The following is a 26,760-nucleotide window of genomic DNA, read 5'->3' on the forward strand; positions in this document are numbered from 1 at the left end:
CTTTCCCCTTGGCTATGACAGTTTTTTAAACTTTGTTTTTGATGACTATGACAGTTTGTTTTGATGAGTACTGGTTAGCTATTTTGTTGTTTTTCCCTTAATTGTGTCTGGTCTGATGTTTTTCTTGTGTTTAGAATAGAGTTATGAGTTTTTGGAAGACCGCAGGGGTAAAGTGCCATTTTCATCACATCATATCAAGTGGACATGCTATCAACATGACTTATTGTTGATGTCGACTTGGATCAATTTACTGAAGTAGTTTTCATCAGGTTGTTCTTCTTCGAAGTTATTTTTATTATCCCCCTTTCCACACTGTATTATTTGGAAAGGAGGCACTATGTGCAACCCGCCCTTAAGGAGTGGGTAGAGTATTTATATATATTATTTGGAATTCTTCTGTATGGAAAATTTATTCATTATTCCACATTTATTCATTCATTTATTTAATCATTTATATCAGGGCTCATAGATATTTATTTCTACTTTTCTTGGCGCAGTTTTTAAATTGCTATATGTATATTGATGATTTCTAAATATTTTTATCCCAGCAAGTTTTCCCATCTCTCTTTTACAAAGAGCTCTTTCTGGTCAACTTCTTATTGCACCTTTTCCCTTTGGTCTTTTATTAAAACCTCAAACTATGTTGCCTGAGATTGAACTAATCATTTTTTACTTCATCGCCTTCATTTTATACCTCATTTCTTCTACATAAACTGGCTTTTCCACCTGCTTATTCAAGCTAGAAACCAGTGAAATCTTTTAGTTTTCATTTCTTTTATTCTCACTTCCTCAGTAGCTTTCATTTGGATTATATTTGTCTGTAGTATTTCCCTAAAACCAGCCTATTCTGCTTCCACACTATTATCCACATTGTCTGATAGCCATTTTCTAAATACATGTCACTTATTCTGAGTACTCCTATCTCACATTCCTTCTCAGAATTCTTTAATGAGTTCTGTTTTTGACACTCATTAACTTATTTTAGGCAAACTACTTGGTTTCTGTGTAGTCTACGTTTATTTAAAAAGTGTGAGTATAATGATAGGGATCTTCTGGAGATTAAAAGTGATAGTGTGTCTTAATAGTTCAGGTATGTGTCTGGTACAAAGCACTACACCATAAAAGATAATTATTTTTATTATTCTATGGCTGCTTCCAAAATCCTTAGCATGGCCCTTCCTAATTTGGCTCGTAGCCACTTGTTCAGTGCTTTTATTGTGGTTATTCTCCTACCATAGGTACCTTATCATTCAATGATTCTCTTTTATTTGTTGTATTTTAGGTTTGCCATGCTAGGTGCTTTATGAACCTGTCTCTTCTCATTTATTCTTTTGTCAGGAATGCCTAACAGGAAAACTAGCTTTTACTTATCCCTCAATAGTCAATTTAAATATTCCCACCCATGCGGAGTTAATTATCACCTTTCTCTGTGTTCACTGTACCATGTATAGAGCTATATTATGTATACTGCATATAAGTTTGCAAGTCTGTCTTTTGGTCTGTTAAATTGTGACCTCCAAAGGACAAAGACTAAACTTAATTTATCATTACATCACTAGCATTTAGTATCACTTAGTTAACTTTTGTTATATAGGTTACCTCGCAAGTATGAAATCACATCTAATTTTTTTTTTTTTTTTTTTTATTAATGGTCATCAGGCTTCTACTTGAACCTGTCCAGGAGTGGAAAATTTGTAGTTGGAGAGGTAGTGATTACTTTTGGATAGGTCTAAATTTTAGAAAGTTATTTTTATGTAGATTTGAAATCTATCTACTTTTTGCTTTCATTTGACTGTTCTCTGTAGCCATAAAGTATTAAGGGAGAGAATTCTAGGGAATAGCTTAGGCAAAATATCTAAAGTGGGACGGAACTTGCATGCTGAGAAAGTTAAGATAAGGCAGTTGGATTCAGAACTTACTAGATGAGGACAGTTTTGCTATCAGAAAGAAAAAGTCCTTTCCTCCTATCTCTAGTTGGAATCATCATGAGAGAAGGTTGATTGATCCAGCCGGAGTCAGTTTCCTATCCTTAGGTAATTATTATGACTGAGACTTGTGTTATCTTAGTTAGCTCAGTTTGGGTTAATTGCCCACTCTTATAGCTGGAAGAAGCTTGGAAAGAAGGTATCAGGCTGGCAAAATGAAGATATGCCATTTACTGTAGGCCTTGTCGGTCAAAAACATTTCAGTTTGTTAGCTGATTGTTCTGTTTTAACATTATTGGAAGATACCTATTAATTCTTATCTTCGTTGACTTTAATCAAGGCTAAACTTTTGTAGTTTTTTTCCAATTTCTCTTTATTCTTCTATGCAGTAAATCTTAAATGTATTATTTAAACATTGCATGATAGTGGTGAGGGTGAAAAGTGGAATGAGAAGACAAAAATCTTGGGGCATCCTATGAATATATCCATTCTATTCCCTGAATAGCTATCAATGTGTAAAGGATATATGTAATTTGGGGACTCTCTGAACTTTATTTCCTAAAGCACAGAAATTGGCCAGTGTATTTTAGAAAGCATTTCTTAACTTGAAAACAAAAAGGATTTCCAAATGTCTCTGTATAACTGAAAACACTTTCTTAACCCATATTGTTCCATCTTTGAAATATTCTGGGTAAGCATTATTGAGTGTTTTTGCTGATTGATTTTTGGTAGTGTTAAAAACTTCGATCTCATATAGTAATGAGAATTGCTTGTTTAAATTCTATATAGCAGTAAGTGGACATAATATTAACTCACAGTGGTTTCACTATAATGGGCAAAAGTGGGTACTAGATTTTGATGTTTCTGAAGTGAGGCAATTGCAGAATATCAGTAATATATGATGTTAAGTGACAATCTTAATTCTTGAAGTCACATGGAATAGGCGCCTGTAAAGAAGCATGAGGCTAATTTCCATAAAGAATCGAATATGAGGTTTACTGTTAAATTGTGCAATAATTGTAATATTGGATATCATCCTCTTTTTAAAAAATCATGTCATTATTTATTCAATTTACAGTGTTTGAGCTAGGTCAGGTTTGATTCCTAACATAGAAGGAACTCCTACATTAGACTTTCAAGGTGAGCCTTTTGTGTTTGAGTACTTAGTTTAGATGTTGAAATGTTGTGTATTATGGATACTAGAGGCTTAAAAAACTTCCCAAGAAATAGAGCTCTATGGTGAACTTCTTTGCTTTACTATTATTACAGAATTTTAACAATGCTTTTCTATGTTGTAATTTTGGGTTTTGTACATGTGGGTTGTGAGAAATAAACTAGAAATCCTGTCTCCGTGGGTTGGAATGTGGTGTGGCTTCAAAAGGCAAACAAAATATTTTAACTTGTGTGTGCCAGGTAAAATTTTAAATGAACTTTCCATAGGGCACAAACTTTTGAAGCCAAATAATGTAAAGCAATTTTATAGTTGCAGACAGACTACTACTATTGACTTACATTTGGTTTTGTTAACTTGGTGGGAAATCAGTAGCTGATTAAGCAAACAACTATAAAGAAATTTCTTTGTACATCCTAGTACAGCTTGTTCCTGCTCATTTTGTGACAAGTTGTTTGGGGAAGAGTTCTGAGATCTCATGCCAAGACTTGATATCCTAACAGTGTAGTGTTTTGTTTTTTTTTTTCTTTTTTATATTTTTGAAATAACAGGTGTATTTTTGAGATCTAGACTATATTGATTTATTTAAAGGACTTGTCCTAGAAGAATTGTAATGAGTAATTTTATATTTTTAATTGTACTTAAATGAAGATATGTATGTTTTTTTTCCTTTTAATTTATTTGAGAATTTTAAAAAGAATATTGTAGTACTATTAGGGTGGCCAAATTTAGAAAAGTTTAGGTGAATTTATTGTTTTTCAGCTTCTATTATGCTTATTTATATGACTGGCTGGAGATGTCACTTGTAATTTGAGGTCTACATCTGGTTTTATGTTAAGCGAATCTGATCCGGACTCAGCTCTCTTCAATGGTGATTTTCCCAGCTGTAAATTCGGAACTTGGCATTGAAAACCATGTGGTTTTGTGTAAGTAGAATTCAGATTGTGATGTTTTCTGTCACTTCATAATTCTAATTTTAGAGTTTCAGATTTTAAAGCAGAATAATTCACTCCAGAAAAGTCTGAAATCTGTGATTTTCCACACATTGCCAGGAACATTGATGGTCGATGGTTTGAATCATAATGAATATCCTTTATTAGAAATATGGTGGAGCCTTTTACTCACCCACTCATAGAATTGTAACCATGAATTTTCTATCTTTTATTTACAAAGCTACAGGAGACCCTTTGTATTTTCATTCTTAAATTTCTTGGAAACACATAGATATTTATGGAATTTTCTTGCACTGGTAATAAAAAGGGAAGAGTGAGGAATAAGCATAGAGAATGAACTACTTACTGCTCTTTTGCTTTAGTTAAAAAATTTTACCTTTCAAAATATTGCTCTAAATTGCACAGGGTTTCATTTTGACTATTGCAGGTCCTGCTAATAAGTCTTTTCTTGTAGCTATTATCTACTTGTATAATGCCCTCTATCAGATTATAAATGCCTTGAGGATAGAAATTACTATATATTCATCTTTATATTTTGTTATACTTAGTTCCTCACAGAATAATTTACACAGAATAAGTATAATAGGATTGTTGAATTAAATTGGACTGACTTGAATTAGATGAGAGGAATTAGGCAGATGGGAAAACAGGGCTAACCTGAGGAAAACTAAATTTTGTAGTCTTTCTAGATATCTTGTTTTAGTTTAAGTAATCAGTGAATGGTGATATTTTATTCACCTTTAAAACCCTTATGATTGACTAGTCAGAAATTGTAGCATCTATTTGTTCTGTTACCAGCAAGCAATTTACCTTGTAATAAGTTGCTCTGTGTAATAATTCTTGTGGTTAAAAAATATCATTATTTTGTTTCAGGTCATAACTCTCATGAATTAATTTCTAGACTAATTTCTTTAGTCCTCCCCCATTAAAAAATTAATATGTAATTTGCATATATTGTGTAATGTACAGAGGTTTATAGTTTGTTGAGTTCTAACAACTATATAGCTGAGTAACTATACTTCAGTCAAGATATATTGTGTAATGTACAGAGGTTTATAGTTTGTTGAGTTCTAACAACTATATAGCTGAGTAACTATACTTCAGTCAAGATATAAAACATTTCCACTTCCTTAGAAAGTTCTCTAGTTCCCCTTGCAGTCAGTTTCTCTCTACACCCGCCCGCTCTATCCCTTCCCCTGCTTCACTCTTCTGATTTCTTTTACATACATTAGTTTTACCTGTTCTTGAACTTCATATAAATGGAATTATATAATATGTACCCTGTGAATGACTTACTTTGCTCAATCTAATGTTTTTTGATTTTTTTGATTATTGTAAAGTCTTTTTCCTTCAGTCTTTTTGAGCCATAACACAAAATTTACCATTTCAAAGTATACAATTTAGTGGCATTAAGTGCAGTCACATTGTTCTGCTACCATCGCCACCATCAGTCCACAGAACTCTTTTCGTTTTGCTAAACTGAAACTTCATCCTTATTTCTTTATTTAGAAGACATTTTTTAGAAAGCTTATAATACAAGCTCTTTTATACAATTGAAATGGGTTTGGTAATTATAAGTTTATAAAAAAATTTTTGGCTGCGGAGGTAGTCATAAAAATATGTTCATACCTTAAAACATAGTATATATTTACAGCTATATCTTCATATTGGGCCAACATCTTTTCTATGAGTATAGGTCTCTGGACTTCATCATGACTTTTTTTCAGTCACTTTCTTAAATCTTTATTATCTTCAGTTTATAATTTTGGCTTGCTTTTAAGTGTAATGCAGATAGTTGAAAATAGTCCCAGTAGTTATTGTACTAAATTTTATATCTTGCCTCTTGACAGTATTTTTTTTAAAGCAATTAACCTTTATCAAGTTGCTGTGAAGTATTCAACCTATTCATGAAAACGGCTGCTTCCAGTTCTTATATTTAATAATATTTAATCAAATTTTAAAACTATATTAACAGATAAAACAGACAAAATGTTTAATACAAAAATGACTGGTAGTATACAATTCAGCTAATGGAAGTACAAGTGCAGGATCTTGTCTTAGTAACCTCAACACTTTTCTTCACACTGTGAGAATCAAAAGATTTGGGGAACTTTGGGTTGTCTCATGATTAACTCGTGAGTTAGATAATGGAAAACAAAAAAAAAACTTCTATAAGTAGTAAGTTGATAATTTAAAAGTTTTTAAAAGTTTAATTACCTTACAATTACAAATTGGCAGTCTGCTTTCTTTCATATTGTTGCAGTGAGTTTATTCATGTCATAAAATGAAATTATAGTTTTTGTTTGAGTTATCTGTTGTATAGCAAACAGCTCCAAAACTTAATGGCTTAAACAACTGTTTTATTTTGGTCACAATTTTGTAGGTCAGGAATTTGGGGATGGTTTCACTGGTCTTACACTGTTATAGTCAGGAGGTGGCTAAGGACTGGAGTCATCTGAAGGCCTCTTCATTCACGTATCTAGCACCAAGGCTACGATTACTCAGTGGGAGATTCGTTGGATGTTTTCTCTTCATATGGTCTCTCCACATGGCTAATTTGAATCACCTTCCAGCATGGTGGTTTCAGGATAGTCAAATTTCTTCTATGGAGGGTAGCTGCCTCCAGAACAGGTATTCCAAAAGACAGTAAGTGGAAACTGTCAATTTCTTAAGGCCCAGGCCCTGAAAATGTTATAGTGTCATTTCTGCCACATACTACTGGCCAAAGCAATCACAGAGCCTGTCCACATTCAAGGGGAGGAAACATAGACTCTACTTCTGCATAAGAGGCATGCCAAAGAATTTGTAGTTATTTTTAATCTGCCACAGGTTTAAATGGTGTATATAATTAATGACATTTTATTTTAAAAAGCTTGAGAATATTTCTGGTGGATGTCAACATTGAAGTATATAGAAGAACACATGGGTTTATGTTTAACTGATTTGAATTATAAATGAATGTGAAACATCTGGAGAGAGTAAAACTGACAAAGAATAGAATGCTGGTGGTAACTTCATTATAGTAATGGCTACTGTAAAATTCTTATTTATCAATCCAGCTCCTGTCCCATTGTTAGGTTAGAGTTACAGTGCCTCACAGCGTTAAAAAAATAAAATAAAATAAAGAAAAAAAGACCGAGAAGAAAACAGAGCTCAGGAATGACTAGATTAATTCGAGTTTTAATCTTTCGACAAGCTGCAAATCCCATTTGATATCCTGGTAATACATTTTAGACAACAATGAGAATTGATTTTAAGTGGACTAGGTCTGAGTGTCATGTTTTAGAAGGCAGAATTTTAAAATAAATTTAACATTTGTAAGTAACTTTTTTCTTCTTTGTCACTTAAACTGGATGTAGTATCATTTTTGTATATAATTTGGTAAAATTTACCTTTGACTTTAAATGTAGCATCTTTTATCATCTATAACGATAAAGGACAGTCAGATCTTCTGAGTAATATTTTTTTCAATGACATGCTTACTATATAATCTTTTTTGATGATAAATGAAGAAACAGTGAAGAATTTTTAAAATTGTCATTAGAAATAATTTATTAGGTTTTGCTATGCTTTGCTGTTGGAAGTAAATCACTTTTATTAAGATTAGACAACATTTGAGTGTTATGTTTTTATTAGATGCTGAGAATATATAGAGCAAAGAAATTTCTATATTCTTATTTAATTTACATCAAATGAATATAATTAATAGTGGTATTGAATTGTCTTTTGAATAAAGCAGGAATGGAAATGCTCTTTCTTTCCTTTTGGTCGTGTGGTACTGGCACCTGTTTTCCTGATGGTGCCAAGAGGAATTACTTTCAGATGTTAATACCACTATAATTTTAAGAGAATCTTCTCTTTAGGCAAAAACTGGTTATTTCCAGTGACTTGTAAAAGATTGTTTTTGGAAATGACTCATTAAATTGCTTATGTACTTTTCTGTTACGTAATTTATAGAAATAAATTAATAATTTTTTTGTAGTCATTAACTTTGTTCCCGTATTGTATATATATATTATATATTAGAAGGTTGAGGTAATTTTCTGTGGAAGAGTATTCCTGTTTGGTTTTATGCTATTTTATTTATAATATAGCAGTATAATTGCATTTATAAGTTTAATGTTACTGTTGTATTATAATATTTTTTTTCTCTTCCACTCAATCTTTTTTGGCTTGAATATTCTATTCCTAAATTACTATTGTATCTCTTATTTTTATGTTGAGGTATCATTTCTTCATTTTCAACAAACTTTGAGACTTCTGTATCTAAAACACTAGCTATGAGAGTTTTTATATTACATTAAAATATGGCTCAGATCATAAAATGATGCGTAGTCTTTGTTATCTTAAAATTAGCCACTTGGTGAAATATGAGAATGATTTTTTAGTAACTAGGGTATCTTTAAAAGCTGTAAAATATGGGTAAAGCCACAATTTAGGACCACATGAAATAGGAAAATCTGATTTATGGAGACAGATTAAGATTTATTTTCGTTATAGAATGTTTTTTTCCTCAAAGTTTGTTGCAAAAAATATGCTTCATGGGTAATATAGATGTATAATATGTATAATGTTTGTGCAGTTTTTTTCAATACTTAAGAATACTTTTTACTTTTGCATAAATAACCCATAATAATAAGTTTTAAATAAAAAAATTGTTCACAGCTCCACCTCCCTTACAAAGCTGCACCTTTATCTCCTTGAGTCCCTTTCATTTGACTATAGTAGATATGGTAGATAATGTTGTTTGCAGGAGATGCTCTTAATAGGTAAAATGTAAGGGGGTAGGAAAAGGTATACTTGCAAATATCAGTCGTAAGAAAGCTGGATTATTGTTATTAATGCCAGATAATTTAAACTTCATGACAAAGAATTATACTATAGATAAAAAAAAAGAACATTTCATAGTGATTGAAGTGTCAGTCAAGAAGATATAATTTTAAATGTGTATGTACCTGATAACAGAGCTTCAAAATTCATGAAGGAAAATATGACTATGTGAGAGAAAAGACAAATTTGTGTTGGTAGTCAAAATATTTTAAACCTCTATCAGTATTAGAAGTAGTCAGAAAATAATAAAGGTATAAAAGTTTTTAATAACATTTTCAACTAATGTGATCTAGATGACATTTGTAGATTGCTATACCCAGTAATTTCAGAATATACATTCTTTTCATATGTATATGGAACTTTTACCAAGATAGAACACATACTTGGCCATAAAACAAATTTTAATAAGTTGAGAAATACTCCCTCTTCTTTTTTTCTGAAAAGTTTGTGTAGAATAAGTGTCCTCTCTATTGGTTTCTATTGGCTTCTGCCTAGGTTTAGAGAGTGAGAGGGTTTTCTGCCTTCCCCCAAGTGGCCGCTTTCTTTTATTTTGTATAATGGTTCTGAGATGTGGGTAGCCAATGACTTTCTTCATGCTTGTACAATTAGAAAGACACTTTCAAGTAGTTGACCCTGCCCCAGTCTTTCTTTGAGTACCTAGTGGAGGCCTTCTTAAAGGGTATTTGGACTATTATTATTTACATTGAAAATTATGGGGGAGTCGGGGTATAAAGTATCATCTTATTGTTTTAAAATTTGTATTTTCATGATAATCTTTCGGTTTGAGAGTTTTATTCATTCATTCAACAAGAATACATTGAGCACCACCTATGTCCAGGCACTTCTAGGTGATGGAGATATATTGCTGATCAAACTGATAACAGTATCCATCCTTGTGGAACTTGTATTTAGAGTGGGTATGGGGAAGGCAGACAATAAACATAACAATTAAAGAAGTAGATTAATATAGTATGTTAGAGAATGGTGAGTGTCATGGGGGAAAAAAAGCCAGGAAAGAGGAATCAGGAATGCTAGGGTGGGTGAGCTTTATTATTTAAAGTTGGGTAGTTACAGTGGAATTGATATTTGAATCTAGACTTGGTGGAGCTGAGAAAGTTAGTTAAGCAGCTATCTGAGGAAAGATTATTCTATGTAGAGAGAATAGTTGATGCAAAATTTTGAAGCATTTTTTAAAACTGGCTACCTATATTAATATTCAGAATCAACTTTGAAAAATTATATTAGGACTTGATCACTTTATAATGGTAAAAGGTTAAATTCGTAAAGAATGTATTGAATCAAATGTACAGCAAAAGATGAATAGAATTGTAGGGAGAAATTGGTACGTCTGCTGTTATAGTGGAAAACTTCAACTCACCTCTTGTAATTATTGCTAGGTGAAGAAAAAAATAAGGATACAGATCTAAATAACACACTTCGTGGACACACTTCATAGAACTTAGTATGCATAGAATGAAAAAAGACATAACCACAGATAAATCAGAGATTACAAAGATAATGGGAAATAAACGGCCTCTAAATTGGAAAGGAAGGATTAAAATTATCTTTGTTCACAGACGATATGATATTATATGGAAAAAATCCTAAAGATTCCACATTAAAAAAAAAAAACTGTTGGAACTAATAAAGAATTCAGCAAGGTAGCTGGACACAAAGTTGACACACAAAAAAACAGTTGCATTTCTATACACTAACTGAACAATCTGAGGAGAAAATTAAGAAAACAATTTCATTTATAATAGCATCAAAAAGATTAAAATACTTAGCAATCAACCAGGGAAGTGAAAGACACGTACAATGAAAACTACAAAACATTTCTGAAAGAAATAAAAAAAGACAAATAAATGGAAAGACATCTCATGTTCATATAATGGAAGACAATATTATTAAGATGTCAGTACTAATTCTAAGTGATTGACATATTTAGTGAAATCCATATCAATCGTCCAATAATTTTTTTTTTTTGCAGAAATAGAAAATGCCATTCTAAAATTTATGTGGACTCTCAAGGGACCCCAAATAGCCAAATTCATTCTGAAAAGAAGAAAGCTGGAAGACTCACACTGTCTAATTTCAAGTTACTACAAAGATATAGTAATCAAAACAGTGTGGTACTGGCGTAAGGACAGGTATATAGACCAATGGAATAGAATAGAAAATTTAGAAATAAACCCTTGCATATATGGTAAAATGATTTTCAACAAGGTTCAAGACCATTCAATGAGGAAAAGATAGTCTTTTGAACAAATGGTGCTGAGAAAAGTGAATATCCACATACAACAGAATGAAATTGGACTCCTACCTTATACCATATACAAGAATGAACTCAAAATCGATCCATGGCCTACGTGTAAGACTTAAAACCATAAAACTTAGAAGAAAACACAGGGCATAACTTTATGACATTGGATTTGACACTGATATCTTGGACATGACACCGAAGGCACAGGCGACAAAAGAAAAACGACACACAGAATGGGAGAAAATATTACAAACCATATATCTGATAAGGAATTACTATTCACAATATATAGAAAGCTCCTACAACTTAACAACAAAAGCAACTAGATTCAAAAATAGGCAAAGGACTTGAATAGACATTTTTGTTAAGAAGATATACGAATGGCCAATAAGTTCATGAAAAGATGTTTAACATCATTAATGATTAGGGAAATACAGATTAAAACTATGAGATACCAGCTCACATCCATTAGAAAGCTACTATTAAAAAATCAAAATAATGTGTCGATGAGGATGTAAAGAAATTGAACCCTTGTGCACTACTGGTGAGAATGCAAAATGGTGCAGGTGTTATGTAAAACAATATGGCAGTTCCTCAAAAAATTAAAACTACAATTACAATATAGTCCAGCAATTCCACTTCAGGATATATATATATCCAAAAGAATTAAAAGCAGAATCTCAAAGAGATAATTGTATACTCATGTTTATAGTAGTATCATTCACAATAGCTAAAACATGGAAACAGCCCAAGTGTTCATTGACAGGTGAATGGATAAGCAAAATGTGGTATACACTTACAATGGAATATTGTTCAGCCTTAAAAAGGAAGGAAATTCTGACATATGCTACAACATGGAAGAACTTTGCTATGTGAAATAAGCCAGTCACAAAAAGATACCTACTGTATTATTCCACTTAAGTGAGGTACTTAGAATAGGCAAAATTATAGAGACAGAAAGTAGAGTAGTGTAGTTCGGAACTGGGGAGGGTAGAATGGGGAAATACTGTGTAATGGGGACAGAGTTTCAGTTTTGAAGGTGAAAAGAGTTCTGAAGATGGATGGTGGTGATTGCACAACAATGTAGATGTACTTAATACTACTGAACTATAAAAATGTTTAAGATGACAATTTTTATTATCCACAATAAAAAAATAATGACAAGACTGTTAGCAACTATGTGCCAACTATTTTTTAAAAACTTAGAAGTAATAGACACATTTTTAGAAAAATATTACTTACAGAAACTGGGGAGAAATTAAAATTCTGATTCATCCTATAATTACATGAAATTGAATCTTCCCACAAAGAATGCAACAAGCTCAGACAATTTGCTAAGCAAATTCCTAAAAATTTTAGTAAACATTATTTATTCCAACTGATGCAATCTCTTTTAATTAATAGAAAAAGGTCATCTTCTCAACTAATTCTGAAATCCCCACATAATCCTGATATCTAAACCAGATAAAGACATAACCAAAAATGAAAATTACAGATGTATTTCACTCATGAATATAGATATAGAAATCTCAAACAAGATATTAGCATATTGAAACCAACATTGTATGAGGAGGTAAACATTACCAAGTAGGGTTTATTTCAGGTATGTAAGGATGATTTACTATTACATGACCCATAAATGTAAACGATGACAATACATTAAAAGAGAAATAATATGACCATTTCAGTAACGAAAAAAGCATTTGATCAGTGTAAATTCATGAAAAGAAAGGAAAAGAGGGAAATTTTTTAACCTGTTGTCATGCTTAAAAACACCTCCACTAATAATACTCAGCAGACATATTTTTAAATAGGGAAATATTAAAAACAAATAATATAGGTATAGTTGTTATCACTCATTCTAGTTGTTATTGCTACATAACAAATCAAACTTAATGGCATAAAACAACTATTTTATTACTGCTTACGGATTCTGAAGGTTGGGCATTTAGATGCAGTGCACAGTAGGATAGTTTGTTACTCTTACACCCACATGTTCCAAGTAGGATGACTTGAACACTGGAGGTGACTTGATGGCTAGGGACTGGAATCATCTGGAAGTATCTTCATTTTCTTTTCTGGTGATTTGATTCCAGCTGTTGCCTGGGAACTCATGTGGTTTTTCCAGGTGGTCTCACCAAGTGTGCTGGTTTGGCCTTTCTCACATCATGGCAGCTAGGTTCCAAATGCAAGCAATACGAGAGCACAAGGCAGAAGTGCCTTAAATTTTTATGATCTAGTTGGGGGAGTCATACGGTGTTAATTCTGCTATACTGTATTGGCTGTGGAAGTCATAATAATCTACATAGGTTCAATGGGAGGGGACAGAGACCCTACAAATCATTGGGGGGAATAACAGTGATACATTCTTAGAAGAATATGTGTTTGGGAGATATTTTTGATACCATCTTTGGAAAGTCATCACATTACCTCTTGTATTTAGCATTGTATTGGGAGACATAGCCAGTGCTTTAAGACAAGAAAAATAGAAGTATAAGAATTGGAAAAGGGGAAATAAAATTGTTGTTATTTGGAGGCAATATGATCATTTACATGTAAAATCAAAGGATTATAGACAGATTATTAGATATAAGAGTTTGGCAAAGATGAATGGATATAAAAGTAAAATACTGAAGTCAATTGCATTGTTATACAACAGCAACGAATGACTAAAAAATGTAATTAAAAGAAGACATTAAAGTAGTAGTATAGAATATCAGCATCTAGGAATAAACCTAGCAGGATATATGCAAGACTTCTTTAGAGAAAATTATAAGACTTTGTTAATAGGCAGTAAAAAAGGTCTTAACTATGGTATATCTTAATTATAAGATATACCATGTTTATGGACAGGATGGCTCCATATTATAAGGATTTCATTTCCACTGAAATAATTCTATAGCCAGAGACAGAATCACACATTTATGGAACTTTGATATATTATAAATATGGCATATCAGATTAGTAAGGACAGAAGTTAGTATTGGCAAAAAAAAAATTAAGCTTTGTATCCACCATATGCAGAAATTAAACCGCAAATGAGTTAAGTATTTATATGTCAAAACTAATATTTTAACTTTTTTTGGTAAAAAATACAGATGTATATTTTTAAAATCTAGGGATAGGGAAAGATTTAAAAAATAAAACTAATATAAACTAGAGGATGTTTGCAGTATACACAGCTGACAATGATTAATATCAAGAATATTTTTAAAAAATACAAATCAAAAGCATAGACAACACAGTAGAAAAATAATGAAAGATATAAATAGGTGTTTCACAAAAGAGAAACCATATATTAATAATCATATGAAGATTTAAATTTCATTAATGATTGGGAAAATCAAATTACACAATGAGATACCACTTAAAATCAAATGTTGGAAAGGATGAAGATTCACAGTATTTCTATACATTGCTTTCACAAGCAACCATTTTGGAAAATAGTTTTTTATAATCCTGTGAAGTTAAACATAGACAAACCTTACAACACAATGATTTCACCTGTAAGCGTATACCCAAGGGAAATTATGTGTATATGCAAAGGTAGATGTGTTGGGCAATGTTCAGGGCAGTTCTGTTCTCAATAACAAGGTGTTGTAAGTTATCCAAATGTCTATTGACAGGAAAATGATTGAATAAACTGTGGTATATTATAGTAGTCAAAAGAATGAATAGTAGGTACAATAATATTAGCAACATAATTTTATGTGAAAATTTAAGTCCCCCAAATTTATGTTATAGGATATCCTTTAAAATTTTGGTAGTGTAATGTTATGTAATGTTATGTAATGTTATGTTATAGGATATCCTTTAAAATTGTGGTAGATATAAATAAAGCTTCATTAATTTGAAAGCAGGGGGATGATGTAAACTAAATTTAGGATTGTGAGTCCAGGGAGGTACAGGGAGTGATTACATGTAATTTGTTATAAGGATCTTCAGTTTTAAGCTGGATGGTAGGTTTCCATATGCTTTTATTTAAAAACAAACAAACAGAACAACCAGATGCCTTGAGAGTAGAATATGACTGGTAGAGATGCTATGTAGCTAGAACAAAGTGAGTCAGGGGAGTTATAGATGAGGTCAAAGAGGTACTGGGAGCCTCCAATTATATCTAATAGAAGAATAAATAAAATGTCAACAGGGATTTAAAGCTGTCTATGATTAAAGTATTTGAACACTGAAACATTGAGTTTATTATTTCAGTCTTGTCTACCCAAAAGAATGTTGTGCTTATTTTATCAGAATAACCATGTTCTAGGTGGATGAGATTATTGGATGTATCTGTCTAGATAAATGAGGCTTCACTATAGATAGAAAATAATATAGTTGAGAGCAGATAATACCATGAAAGTTATGAAATGCTTTCTTATTAGAGAGGACATTAAACATGTGATCATCTGTACTTCATAATGTTATCAACACTTATTTTACTGTGTTGTTATCTAACACTTTATTATCTGTCGTATAAAATACCTTAATATTGTGATATAGGCTTTTTAAGGATATATTTTTGCTTTCATTCACTAGTGCCACCACAATTCACAACTTTGTCTTCATGCTTCTTTTGCTTACATGTGTGACTCCAAAGCTCATGTCCCATAGAGGTATGTATTTTTCATTACTTTTTGGAAAGATTTGGATTTGAGATTGACACGTTGGTTTTAGAGTTTAAAACGTCATTGCTTTATAAAGAGTTATCCACTGTGATTAATGTGTTGGAGAGCAGAATGACCAGAAGTAGATTCTAGTAATTTTCAAGAAATAGAAATCTGAATCATAATACAGGATTGAATGACATACCTTGCTATGGTTTAAAGTATAAAGTGAAGATTAAAAGGTGACACCTAGTTTTTGCATTCTTGATGGATTAAAGAACGATACTATTATTGTGTGAAATAACAGATTCAGGATTGAAAGTATTTAGAAAGTCATTTGTTAAGAAAGCAATTTGATTTTAGTCATAGAATAATATACTTAGAGGATTTTATAATGCAGTGTCTTAGTGGTCATTTGATCAACCTGTTCATTTTACATATGAGGACATTGTGGTCAAGGGAGGTGTGGTGCTTTGGCCAGAATTGTATAGTTCAGATACAGATTCCTATATGATTGTAGGATATGAATGTGCTGGAGATGATGTAGCAACAGTTAGGTTACAAAGGTCCATAAATCCATGTTAAGAATTTTGACTTAATTCATAAGATGATGAGGAGCTGTTGAAAGGTTTTAAATCAATGGGTTTTTAGAAGGATCACTTGGGTAGCAGAGTGGAGAGTGGAGTAGAAAGGAACAAACTAGAAGCAGGGAACTATTTTGGAGGCTGATGGTATAAATAAACCAGATAAAAGTAATGGTGGCCTTAACTAGGGTGAAGGTATTAGGGATTGAGTGGAGTAGATGGATTCTAGAGGTATTTAGGACAGGATTTGTTGATTGATTGGATATATAGAGTGAGAGGAAGGAGGCAAAGATGACTCAAGGTTTTTGTCTTGGCCAACTGTATTGTAGAAGGTAGTACAAATTTTGGGGCAAAGGAATCCTGGAGGAAGAGTAAATTTGAGGATCATAAAAGATATCTTGAGTTCAGTTTTGGTTGTATTGAATTTGAGATACTAGTTAGATTGAAAGAGAAATTTCAAATGTCTGTTGAGTATATGGATCTGGAGCTCAGAATATGAATCTGAATTAGGGATTCCTTAGTGTATATTCATAAATGAATCCAAAGGAGTGAATGAAGTAGTCCAAGGAGTGTATTCGAAATGAGATCAAAAGAAGGGCCAGATCTAAATGCTTAGGAACACCAACATTTACAGGGTAGGTGGAAGAACCTGCAAGGGAGACTGGGAGGAAGCAGTCAGAAATAGGAAGAAAGACAGAGGGAAGAAGTATGGTTGTCCTGCAAACCATGAAGTGAGAGATGAGAGTGTTTTGAGAAGGAAAAGACTGGTCAGATGCTGTTAGTGTTCAAATAAGACAAGGAATTGGAAGTGTCATTTTTGCATTTAGTGAAAAGGAGGTAATTGGTTGCAGGCATGGGCAGTAAGAATAGAGCATTTATGAAGTTGAGTCATGAAAAGGAAAGAGCTGTGATTAGAAAAGAATATGTAGTTGAGGATGGTTTTGCTTTTGTTTTTGTTTTGTTTCATTTTTAAAGATGTAGGACTTGGAGACTGTTTAAGTGTTAATAGGAAGAGCCAAGTAAGGGGGAAGTTGAATATTTAAATATTTAAGGAGCCAAGTAAGAGAGGGAAGTTGAACAATTGGGAGAGCCAAATCAGAGAGCACAGGTGGAGGAAATGGCCTTAAGTAAGTAGAGGGATCCCTCCTTTTTGTGAGCGGAATAAAGTGGAATAGTTGGGTATAGATGCTGATAACTATAGCTTTGGTAGAAAGAAGTTAAGGGACTTCTCTTAAAATGGGCTTTCTGTTTTTTTCTCTTTAGCAGAAGGGTTGGTAATGTGCTTCGATTACCAAAAGGAATAGAAAACTTGGAAGTCTGAGGAGAGTTGAGATTCTTTGGAATTACTTCTGGAGAATGAGAGAAAGAGACTTAACTAGAAAATCATGGGTGTGGTAGGCAGCACTGTGAATCCAGTCAAAGATGGGAAACATGAATTTTATAGTGAATTCTCTGATAGCTCTCTGACAGGGAACAGGTAATTGGATATTGTTGATGATCCTTAGGGGGAGCCATTAACCACTCCAGATTCTGAATTGAGAAATAGAACCAAGAGTCATAGGAATCAGAAAAGTGACGCTATTGGTAGAGTTTAATGTAAATGTGGCTTAGACCAATACTAAATGAGGTCTTCTGCCTGGTTTCTTCTGAATTATATTTACCTATCCAGTCACAGGCTAAAAGACATGTCACCATGCTAAGAAAATGAAGTTTTTCTCTGGTGAGCTTCTCTTATGGGAGCTGGACTAGCAGAAAAATATGTTGTTTATGGGCACAGGGTTCCCAGTGAGGAGCCCAAAGATCTTGTATTGTGAATACACGCTAACCTTTTATGTATTAAATCTCATCCAACAGAGAACCTGTGGATGTCTTGCTCTCACCATTATTATTTTTTTTCTCTTGGAGAGAAGTAAAGGAGGTAGAGAAAGGGACTATATATTTCTTGTCTTGTTTCCTTCTATTCAGAGAAGGCCTGGATTTTCTTTTAAAATGTGAGAAGTGATGTATCAACCCCCTATCATTCTTTGAGGGTTGAGATTTTTCCAGATAGGAGTACAATTCATTTAGTGAGAATTTTTAGTTGACAGCAGGATAACCATATAAACATATCCATTATTTTGTTGGCAATAAATGATGGGCTCTCGTGAGGAGATTAATTCTGGAAAATTTGGGCATAGCATTAAGATTGCGAGAGCGAATTTATTCTTTGAAGGAAAAGATAATGTGATTAGATCAGCAGCCCATCAGCTAAGGCAGAGTTCTATTAAGGAATTGGAGGTGGTAGAAGGATTAACTAAAGAGCTTGGAAAGTATATGAATTTTGGAGAGTCTGAATGCTTTGCATTTCTTTTTTTCTCTTTATCTGCTGGGACATGTAAATTTTCTGAATAAAGACTGGTAAAGACAAAAACTTAATTGATAGCACAGATGAAAGCTATATAAAGCAAAATATTTAGTTATTAGAATTATTAGTGGTTGGGATGTTTTCCTGTGTGATCATTTATGAATGGAATATTTTCACAAACTGAATATATGTTTTAGTTATTTTTTAACTTCTCATAATATTTTGCCATTGGCAATAGTATTTATAGTATAGCAATAGTTCTTTAATTCAGCTTCATATTGGAAGTTTCAAAATTATCATTAGCCCCAATAATAATTGGATATTTAAGAGAGTAGAGTGTAGCACTGTAATTTCTTTTAAGATGTAGGCCTTCAAGCTCATGTCTTAATATGGGTAGAGTTGTTTTAGTGTTGAGTTGTTTTAGTGTTAGCAACATGGTCTTTTACTGCTCAAGGTCCAATGTGTTTTTCTTCGAAAAATAAGAGGGAAAGGGAAGTCATGTGGGAACTATTAGCAATGCATTTGCTTTCATTCAGTAATGTATTCCAAAAGCATTGATTCAAAATAGTCTTTGAGCTCCTACTATGTGCTAGGAAGTAGAAAACAGTTAAAAAATTGGTTTCCTACTGTACCTCAGAAGAGCTTATACAAATTTAGATAAACAATTTCCTTGAACAGATAAACCTGAAATTCTGATCTTATATGATTAGACTCTTCAAATTAGTTAAGTTTAATGGCTGTTCATTTTTAACTTTAAGTAAGGGTGTGTGGTGTGTGTGCGTGTGTGCGTGTGTCCTGTTTCTTTCTGATTTACGTTTGCTTGGGACAATCAGAAAAAAAATCACTTGTCTATTGTTTCTAGGAAACATGGCATGAAACATCAAGTGGAAAAATATTGTGATTATGAGGATGTTGGTTAGCCAGTAGTTTTCCAGATGGGATAGAGATTGAGTTAAATGCTAAGTGGACGGTGTTAACAAGTAGGGCATTTTGGATTGATTGAATAATCTGGATGATCTCTGGGGATTGTTTTTTGAAGTCAGTTACCTTAGTGTCTTTTTTCTGTGAGGCATTTTTTTTCCCTTTTGTTTTGAACAACTTTGTTGTCTGAGATGCATTTTTACATTTTGTATAAATACTTGTCATATAGGAAAGTGTTATGAAGAATACTAATATAAAAAATTTAAATTTATTCACTGGTTAATTGCTAATTTAAAACATTTAAGCCTTTTTTAGTTTTTGTAAAAACAAAACAAAATTTTCATTGACTTTTTTTCAGTGTATTTTGATGGAAATAATAGGTTGTTGGCTCATTGTGCCATATGTTTTTTATATTATCATTAAAAATAAATCGGTTACGTTTGCCCATAGTTTAAAGTTGTACAAAGCTTGATATGACACACAAACTCTGCTATGCCTATTCTTCTTTTCCGGCCTCTCCATTTCTTGTTTTCTTGAGGCAACATGTTTAGCTCATATAGCTGATTCTATTAGTGTTTACCAATACATCCCTAAATAACGTATTTATTGTACTACTTCTTGAGTTTTCAGTTTCTATGTGTCAGCTTTCCAATATGGAAGATGGGGCTTTAACTGTCTTTTATGCCCCCCTCTACCCCATACCATATACTTCATCTTTCTCTTACCTTCCCCAAATAGTTATAATTTTGATGCAGTTATTTATTCATTGTTTATATTATTATGACTAAATAATATTCACAGATGAGAAATATAGTATATAATGTTTACTTTTTCTGTCTATCATATTATTTTCTCTGTTTTCATTTGGTTAATTTGCTGATCATTAATTCAACCCCAAATATTCCCCTATTTGTTTGAAATCACTCTCATGATGGTAAAACACGATACGATACAGTCTATTGATTTCATTTGTTTGAATACATCTCACAGGAGCTTTCTGATATGTTCCAATGTAGACTGGTTGCTTTCTATTCTTGCTACATAGATAACTTGGGAATTTACTTCACTATTATTTTGGGAGAATTCATTTTCTTTTCATTTTAGATGGATCTCCTGTTTCCTAATCTCATGTTTTTCTGTGTCTTATTTCCTTGGCTTACTCTATAGCTTTTTAAGAAAGAATGTTTGGGAAATATTTTTTTGAGACTTTGAGGGTATGATTATGACTATTCTTTTCTTACCATAAGTATTTGTTAGTTTGGCTGATTATATAATTCTATGTTGCAAATCATTTCCCCTCACAATTTTATAAGCATTGGTCCATTGTTTTTCATCTTCCAGTGACACTGTTGTGAAATCGAATGCCATTATATTCTTTATCCTTTGTATGAAACCTATTTTATCTCTCTAGAAGCTTGTAGGATTTTCCATTTGTCTCTAGTGTGACTTAAAGTGGTTTTTTTCCTTTCTATTTTCTTGGATACTTTAGGATCCATTATATCTGAAAATCCTATCCTTTGGTTTTAGAGAATTTTCCTGAATTATTTTGTTGATGATTTCTTCCTTTTTATTTTCTCTGTTCTGTCTTTGTAGAATTTCTAATAATTAGAAGATGTCTATTCTGGACTGGGTCTTGTAATTTTGTTATGCTTTCACTCTGTTCATTTCATTTTCTTTTATACTCTGCAGTTTTTCATTTCCGTAATTATATTTATTTTCAAGACCTTAGTCTTGTCATACACCCCTTCTTCACCTTCTGTACTGCCCCCAAAATTAGGTCTTCCCATTCTTATTTCATAGATATACTATCTTCTGTTAACTCTCTAAAGGCATTAGTTATAGTTTTTATTTTTTATTTATTTTTTGAATATTTTTTTTCTATACAGTCTCCATTTCTTCCACCTTCTTCCTTTTTTTTGCTTGGTCTCTATTTTTCACATTATAAATTTTACTTATATCTTTAATTGTCCCTGGCAGTCCACTCATATGTAAGAGTGAAGCACTAATAATAAAGTAGCAAACACATATAATGCTTAGAATGTGTCACACATTTTGAGTGCTTCATCTATTTTAACTTATTTAATCTTCATAATGACTTTAGGAGTTAGTTACCATTAATATTAATTATTATTATTGTCATCATCTGTTTTTGAGAAATGAGGAAACTGAGTCACAAAATGTTTAGTAATTTGCCTAGTGTAACACAGTTGACAAATGGCAGAGCTAGAATTTGAATCCAGGTAGCCCGACTCTATTGCCTCTTCTTTTAACTTTTAGACTGTTCTGCCTCGTATTAAAATCAGGAACGAATTGGAAATTCTATACATGTGGATAGGGTTTGTCAAAGTAGTGTTAGCTGAGTGAGCTATTTGTGGAACCTCTCAGGAGGTCCTTTTCAGGGGTCGATTAGATTCACCAGAGAAGTCTTCTAAACTGGTGACTAGAGGTTGAAGTCCAGCCGCTGGCAGTTTGGTCTTTGAGTGGTGAAAGAGGACCTGGAGCATGGGTCTCAATATTTGATACAACTTTGACTTAGCCCACCTGTCTCAGTGTCTTCCAATTCAGAGACCCTCGGTTTTACCTTGTCTAGGGGATAAACCTTCAGTCTTCTGCCGTGATGAGGAACTGTAAGTTGCCCAGTTGTGCAGATTCTGAAAGGGGGTCTTAGGATATACCTGTGACTCTTTATGTTGAGTCTGCCCTTTACCCAACTTTCAGTGCCCCCTATTCCTTAGCCTTTTGTGGATTCTACGATGTAAACGTAATTGATTCTCATATTTCCTCACTGGTAGTTTAAGGTTCACCTTGTGTTTGCTTTCAAATTTTTTGCAGTTTTCTCATTTCACATTCTCTTACACCTTGTCTTTATGGGGAAGCAAACAATCAAAACAGATCTTTGCTATCTTTTAAGAAAAAGCTTTTAGGAAAAGGCTTGACTAAATGGCATGTTCTTAATGTGCCATTTAAAATTCTCTATTAGGTCTGTTAAAATAGATCTCAAATGTGTCCTACCTGAAGCATTTCATGATGCTACAACTAAGTATATCACCTAAAAATCTTTCCTCTCACCTTGGACATATTTTCTTTTTTCTTAAGACTCTTTTATATTTAATATTATTGTATTTGCATGCTTTTCATACACTCTGCCCTCCCGCTCCTGTACCTGACCATAACTCCTTAAGGACCTTGAGTGATCTTCTTCATAGTTGCTCAATAAAAATTTGTCACATTAAGTGTTGCATATATATTTTTCTTGAAAACTGTCAGCAATATATTAAATATTGAGGATAGTAAAGGAGGGAATTAATACAGTAGTGCAACAAAAGAGATTGAATTCATATGTAAAGAAGTGTGTATATTATTAAACCTAGATATTATGAGATCTTTCAATATTGATATCTAATCAGAGCAAAGTACACATCTTTCCCTCTTCCAGGACACGAAAGAAAAAACTACATGCTCTGTCAATTTTTTGCCCATGCTCAAGATTCTATAACTTAGATACGAGTTATATTTGGTGTTGCTATATTTGTAATGTAATGAGATACAGTGTTATGTGCTAGAAATATTCTAAAAAGTTTATAGGTGGACTTTATATAAACTACTGTTTTAAATGTATTAGAGAGGCTAAATTCATAAAGAAGCCCACACTTGTAATATTTCCTTTTAAAAATTAATTTTTCGTTTTTATATTTTGTAAAATTAATTCAGTGCTGTAGTTTTCTTTCCTCCTGATCTTTAAAATGTTCAGAAGGGAACAGAAACTGTTTCAAGACTTGAAACTAAATTATTCAGAGAAAGATTATTGCTTTAGAATAAAGTTTGTTTTTTTCTAATACTGTATTTTAAGAAACTCAGGACACATTTGTCTTTTAAAATGTATTAATATTTCTTTGATGATAAAATAGAGAAAAACTATCATCTGCGTTTTAATATGAAAAAGTGCTGAGATACGGAAGACGTCAGTGATCACCAATATGTTCTTTTGTAGAGCTATATCGGTACTTAAGAACCTGATGGTATTTGGTTCATTATGCAAAGCTGAAATGATTGTTAGGCATGGGTATTTGTTTTTGTTTTCAAATTTTCTGGCACCTTACAAATAATTTATTGGGATATGTCTTATGAAAACACATAGAAGCATTACTCTAATAAAAATTCCATTCTTTTGAAACCATATTATTCGGGTACAGTGTTTGTAAATGCTAAAAATATTTTTTAATTGTCTCCTGAGATTTGTGGGATACATGTGGAAACGACAAACTTGGTTTTTATAGTTTGACTTGGTTAATTCTCGGTATCCATATCACTCTTCTTTCCTAATTTCTTCATGAAAAAATGTAATCACATACAGATTTCTATTCAGTTGCGACACAAAATTAATGTGAATTCCATTTCAAACTAACCACCATCAAAAGTTTCTGAAAGTCTGGTTTATATTTTTTAAGTGCAGTATGCGGATGACTGGCTTAGTTTTGATTTTTAAAGTTTTTAGATTAGAATTTTAAAATATGAGTAATGGTGACAATACTTGTATCATATTCAGTTTAATTTAATGTCCTACCTTTTTGTAAGATTTTTTTGTTTACATATGTTTCTTTTAGTGTCATTACCTACTGAGTTTCTGTGAAAATAAATTTTCTTTGCTTATTAAAGCAAAACAATCCTTGCGATAGTTTTTTACTGTTTATTTACCTTTTTTTGTTTTATTTCTGAAGGCATTAATATTAATTTCAGAGAAAAGGTAAAGCATAGCTATAGATGACTACTGCCTCATTGCTCAAAGCAAAGTGCCATAGAAAATGCCTTTAGAATTATTGCTTAAGATGCGCTTTAATTCATTTAGCTGTTTTATTTTTAAGAAGTTGGCGAAGACTGTTTTCCTATAATTAAGTCCTTATTGTATTACTGAGTCAAGGAAACTGTAATTAATATATGGATATGTTCACTTTTGAAATATAGAAAAGGAAACCAGTTATTATTCAGTAGAATATCACTTACAGCTACTGATTCACAACTTATTATGAATTTATTTTTTATTTTAATGTATACCACCTATTTCTTATTTTACTTCTCCAGGATTTTTAGTTATTTCTTGGTTTATTAGATAAAAGCTTCTTTTTTTCTTTTTTAAAAAGCCCTAGTACTCATGGTTTTTTTCCTTTTATTTTTATGATATACATTTAGGACAAAATAAAGCATGTGTTGTCCTACTGCCTATCTCTCTTACATACTTTAAGGGTAAAGTAGAGAGGAATTCTGGATATTTGCTTGTGTTTTTCTCTCCCCTGCTCTCCCATGAATACATGACTTGATTTATCTTGATCAGCCTAGTAACTTGCTCCACATTTTTCCAAAAGTGCAAAGCAGTTTTAGCTAAAAATACACATATCAAAATGCTCCAGAAGTTGTGGCCACAGCTCAAAAATGCTGATCAATTTTGAAAATCTAAATCAACCTCGGCCATGAAACCAAGGGAAGAACCTTTGTGGTGGAGGACAGATTTCCAAAAATTCACCACAGTCCTGTTCTTAGCTAGAGTTTGTGCTGATGTTGCCAGACAACTGAAGAATAGATGCAAAAAGCAGGAAGCATTATTGAATTGAGCCCTAGCGCCAATTTGGGAAAAGCAAATTAAAATGTAAAAGAATATTTTTCCACTCCTGGAGTCTCAACATAAAATGGCAAAATACATGGTTGCTGAAAAAGTCACAGAAATTGCTAATGTTGCCAGAATGGCTAATTTTGCCAGAAAAAAATCCAGTCTTTTTGAGTTAAAAATGCATACACACATAGTTTCTTAAAAAGGATTGTTTTTAAAACCCAAATGAAATAGTTTTAATTTACAAATCACGATGTATATACATTTAAGTCAGAGAGTGTTTTGACATAAATGACTGTGTGTGCGGAGTTTTCAGTGTCTTCTGTTATTTTTCAGGTGCACTTGAAGAATGGATGATGATGATTTTGGTGGTTTTGAGGTATGCAATATTATTTATCTTATTTTACTTATGTAATTGTTTTAACTTTGTTCAAATTTTAACTTTGAAATGTTTTATTTATCTTTGGTGTTCATGATCTCTTTCTCGATGATTTTGAATGTAGCTTTGGAATAACAAATAAAATCAAGGGAAATTAAAATATATCCTCTTTGAAAGTTAAACTGATTTACTATTATTGAACATTTCGTTCTGCTCATAGGAATGGTTTAAATTAAGGTAATTAAGTGCTACTAGTGGAAGCACTAAAGAAGAGGTTTTAAAAATTGTCAGCAGATGATTTTGTTGGGATATGTGTCAATTAGGAAATACTTGTGAGATGAGAGATGACTATTGAAGATCTGTTACATATTTTCTTGTTTATACCTGTAATGAGTTGAGTTAGTCTATTAACTATATAGCCTTTTGGTGGTTTAAAGAGCTAATTAGTATGTTTATGTTGTTAGATTATTCTCTCAGGTTTGAGTTGTATATTTTTTAAGTGGAAATTGTTAGATGAAGAAACACTGTCTTTTCCTTAATCCTTTTCAGTGAGTGTTCATTTTATTGAAATATTTTGTAACCCAGTTATTTTTATGGAGCCAGTATAGTCTTGCAGGAAAATCTCTGGATTAGGAGTCAGGATGCATGAGCTCAAATCCTGGAACTACCATCAAATGAGCTTTGTGATTTTTCTTCTTTAGTAAGATTTAACATAGTTTGAATTTGGTGAAAGGAGATTGTTAAAAATATGGAGTATAATTAATGACATTAATAGGAGATATAAGATACTAAGTATATATCCAGTGTTCTGAATATCATGAAAGAATGGTGTGAGTTGAGTTTTTTTTATGTTAGGATCATTTTCTCTTCTGTTTATCTTTAATTCTGTCAATATGGAGATATTTAGAATATTAACACCGCTTTTCTACATTTCATCTAAAATTGTTTTTGGTTTATTATATATTAATATTTGGGGTTTTATTGGGTGATTGAATCTTGTTTATGTTACTGAAATATAACAATTAAAATTTTGTTAAAATTGCTTATATTTTGAAGAAATGTATGTTTTAGATGTAATCTTAGTTTATTGTTTAGAAATTGTTCGTTATATGAAGGTTAAAACTTGGTATAGTCTTATTTAAATCATGCTTGATTTATTATATTAAGAAAAAAATGAGTAGGTAGTG

The 26,760-nt window shown here is 32.1% G+C and overlaps 1 protein-coding gene across 1 annotated transcript in view; it reads left to right on the forward strand.

Annotated features, from left to right (window-relative positions):
- The window catches only part of CCDC91 (coiled-coil domain containing 91), a 294,142-nt gene that overhangs the window by 28,150 nt on the left and 239,232 nt on the right, over window positions 1-26,760 (forward strand). The window contains exon 2 of the mRNA XM_011363116.2: window positions 25,531-25,573. Within this exon, the coding sequence (XP_011361418.1) occupies window positions 25,544-25,573 (30 nt within the window). The 5' untranslated portion in view covers window positions 25,531-25,543. The remainder of the gene's footprint in view (window positions 1-25,530; window positions 25,574-26,760) is intronic.

This window comes from Pteropus vampyrus, unplaced genomic scaffold (assembly GCF_000151845.1).
Source record: "Pteropus vampyrus isolate Shadow unplaced genomic scaffold, Pvam_2.0 Scaffold82, whole genome shotgun sequence".
NCBI classification, from domain to species: Eukaryota; Metazoa; Chordata; class Mammalia; order Chiroptera; family Pteropodidae; genus Pteropus; species Pteropus vampyrus.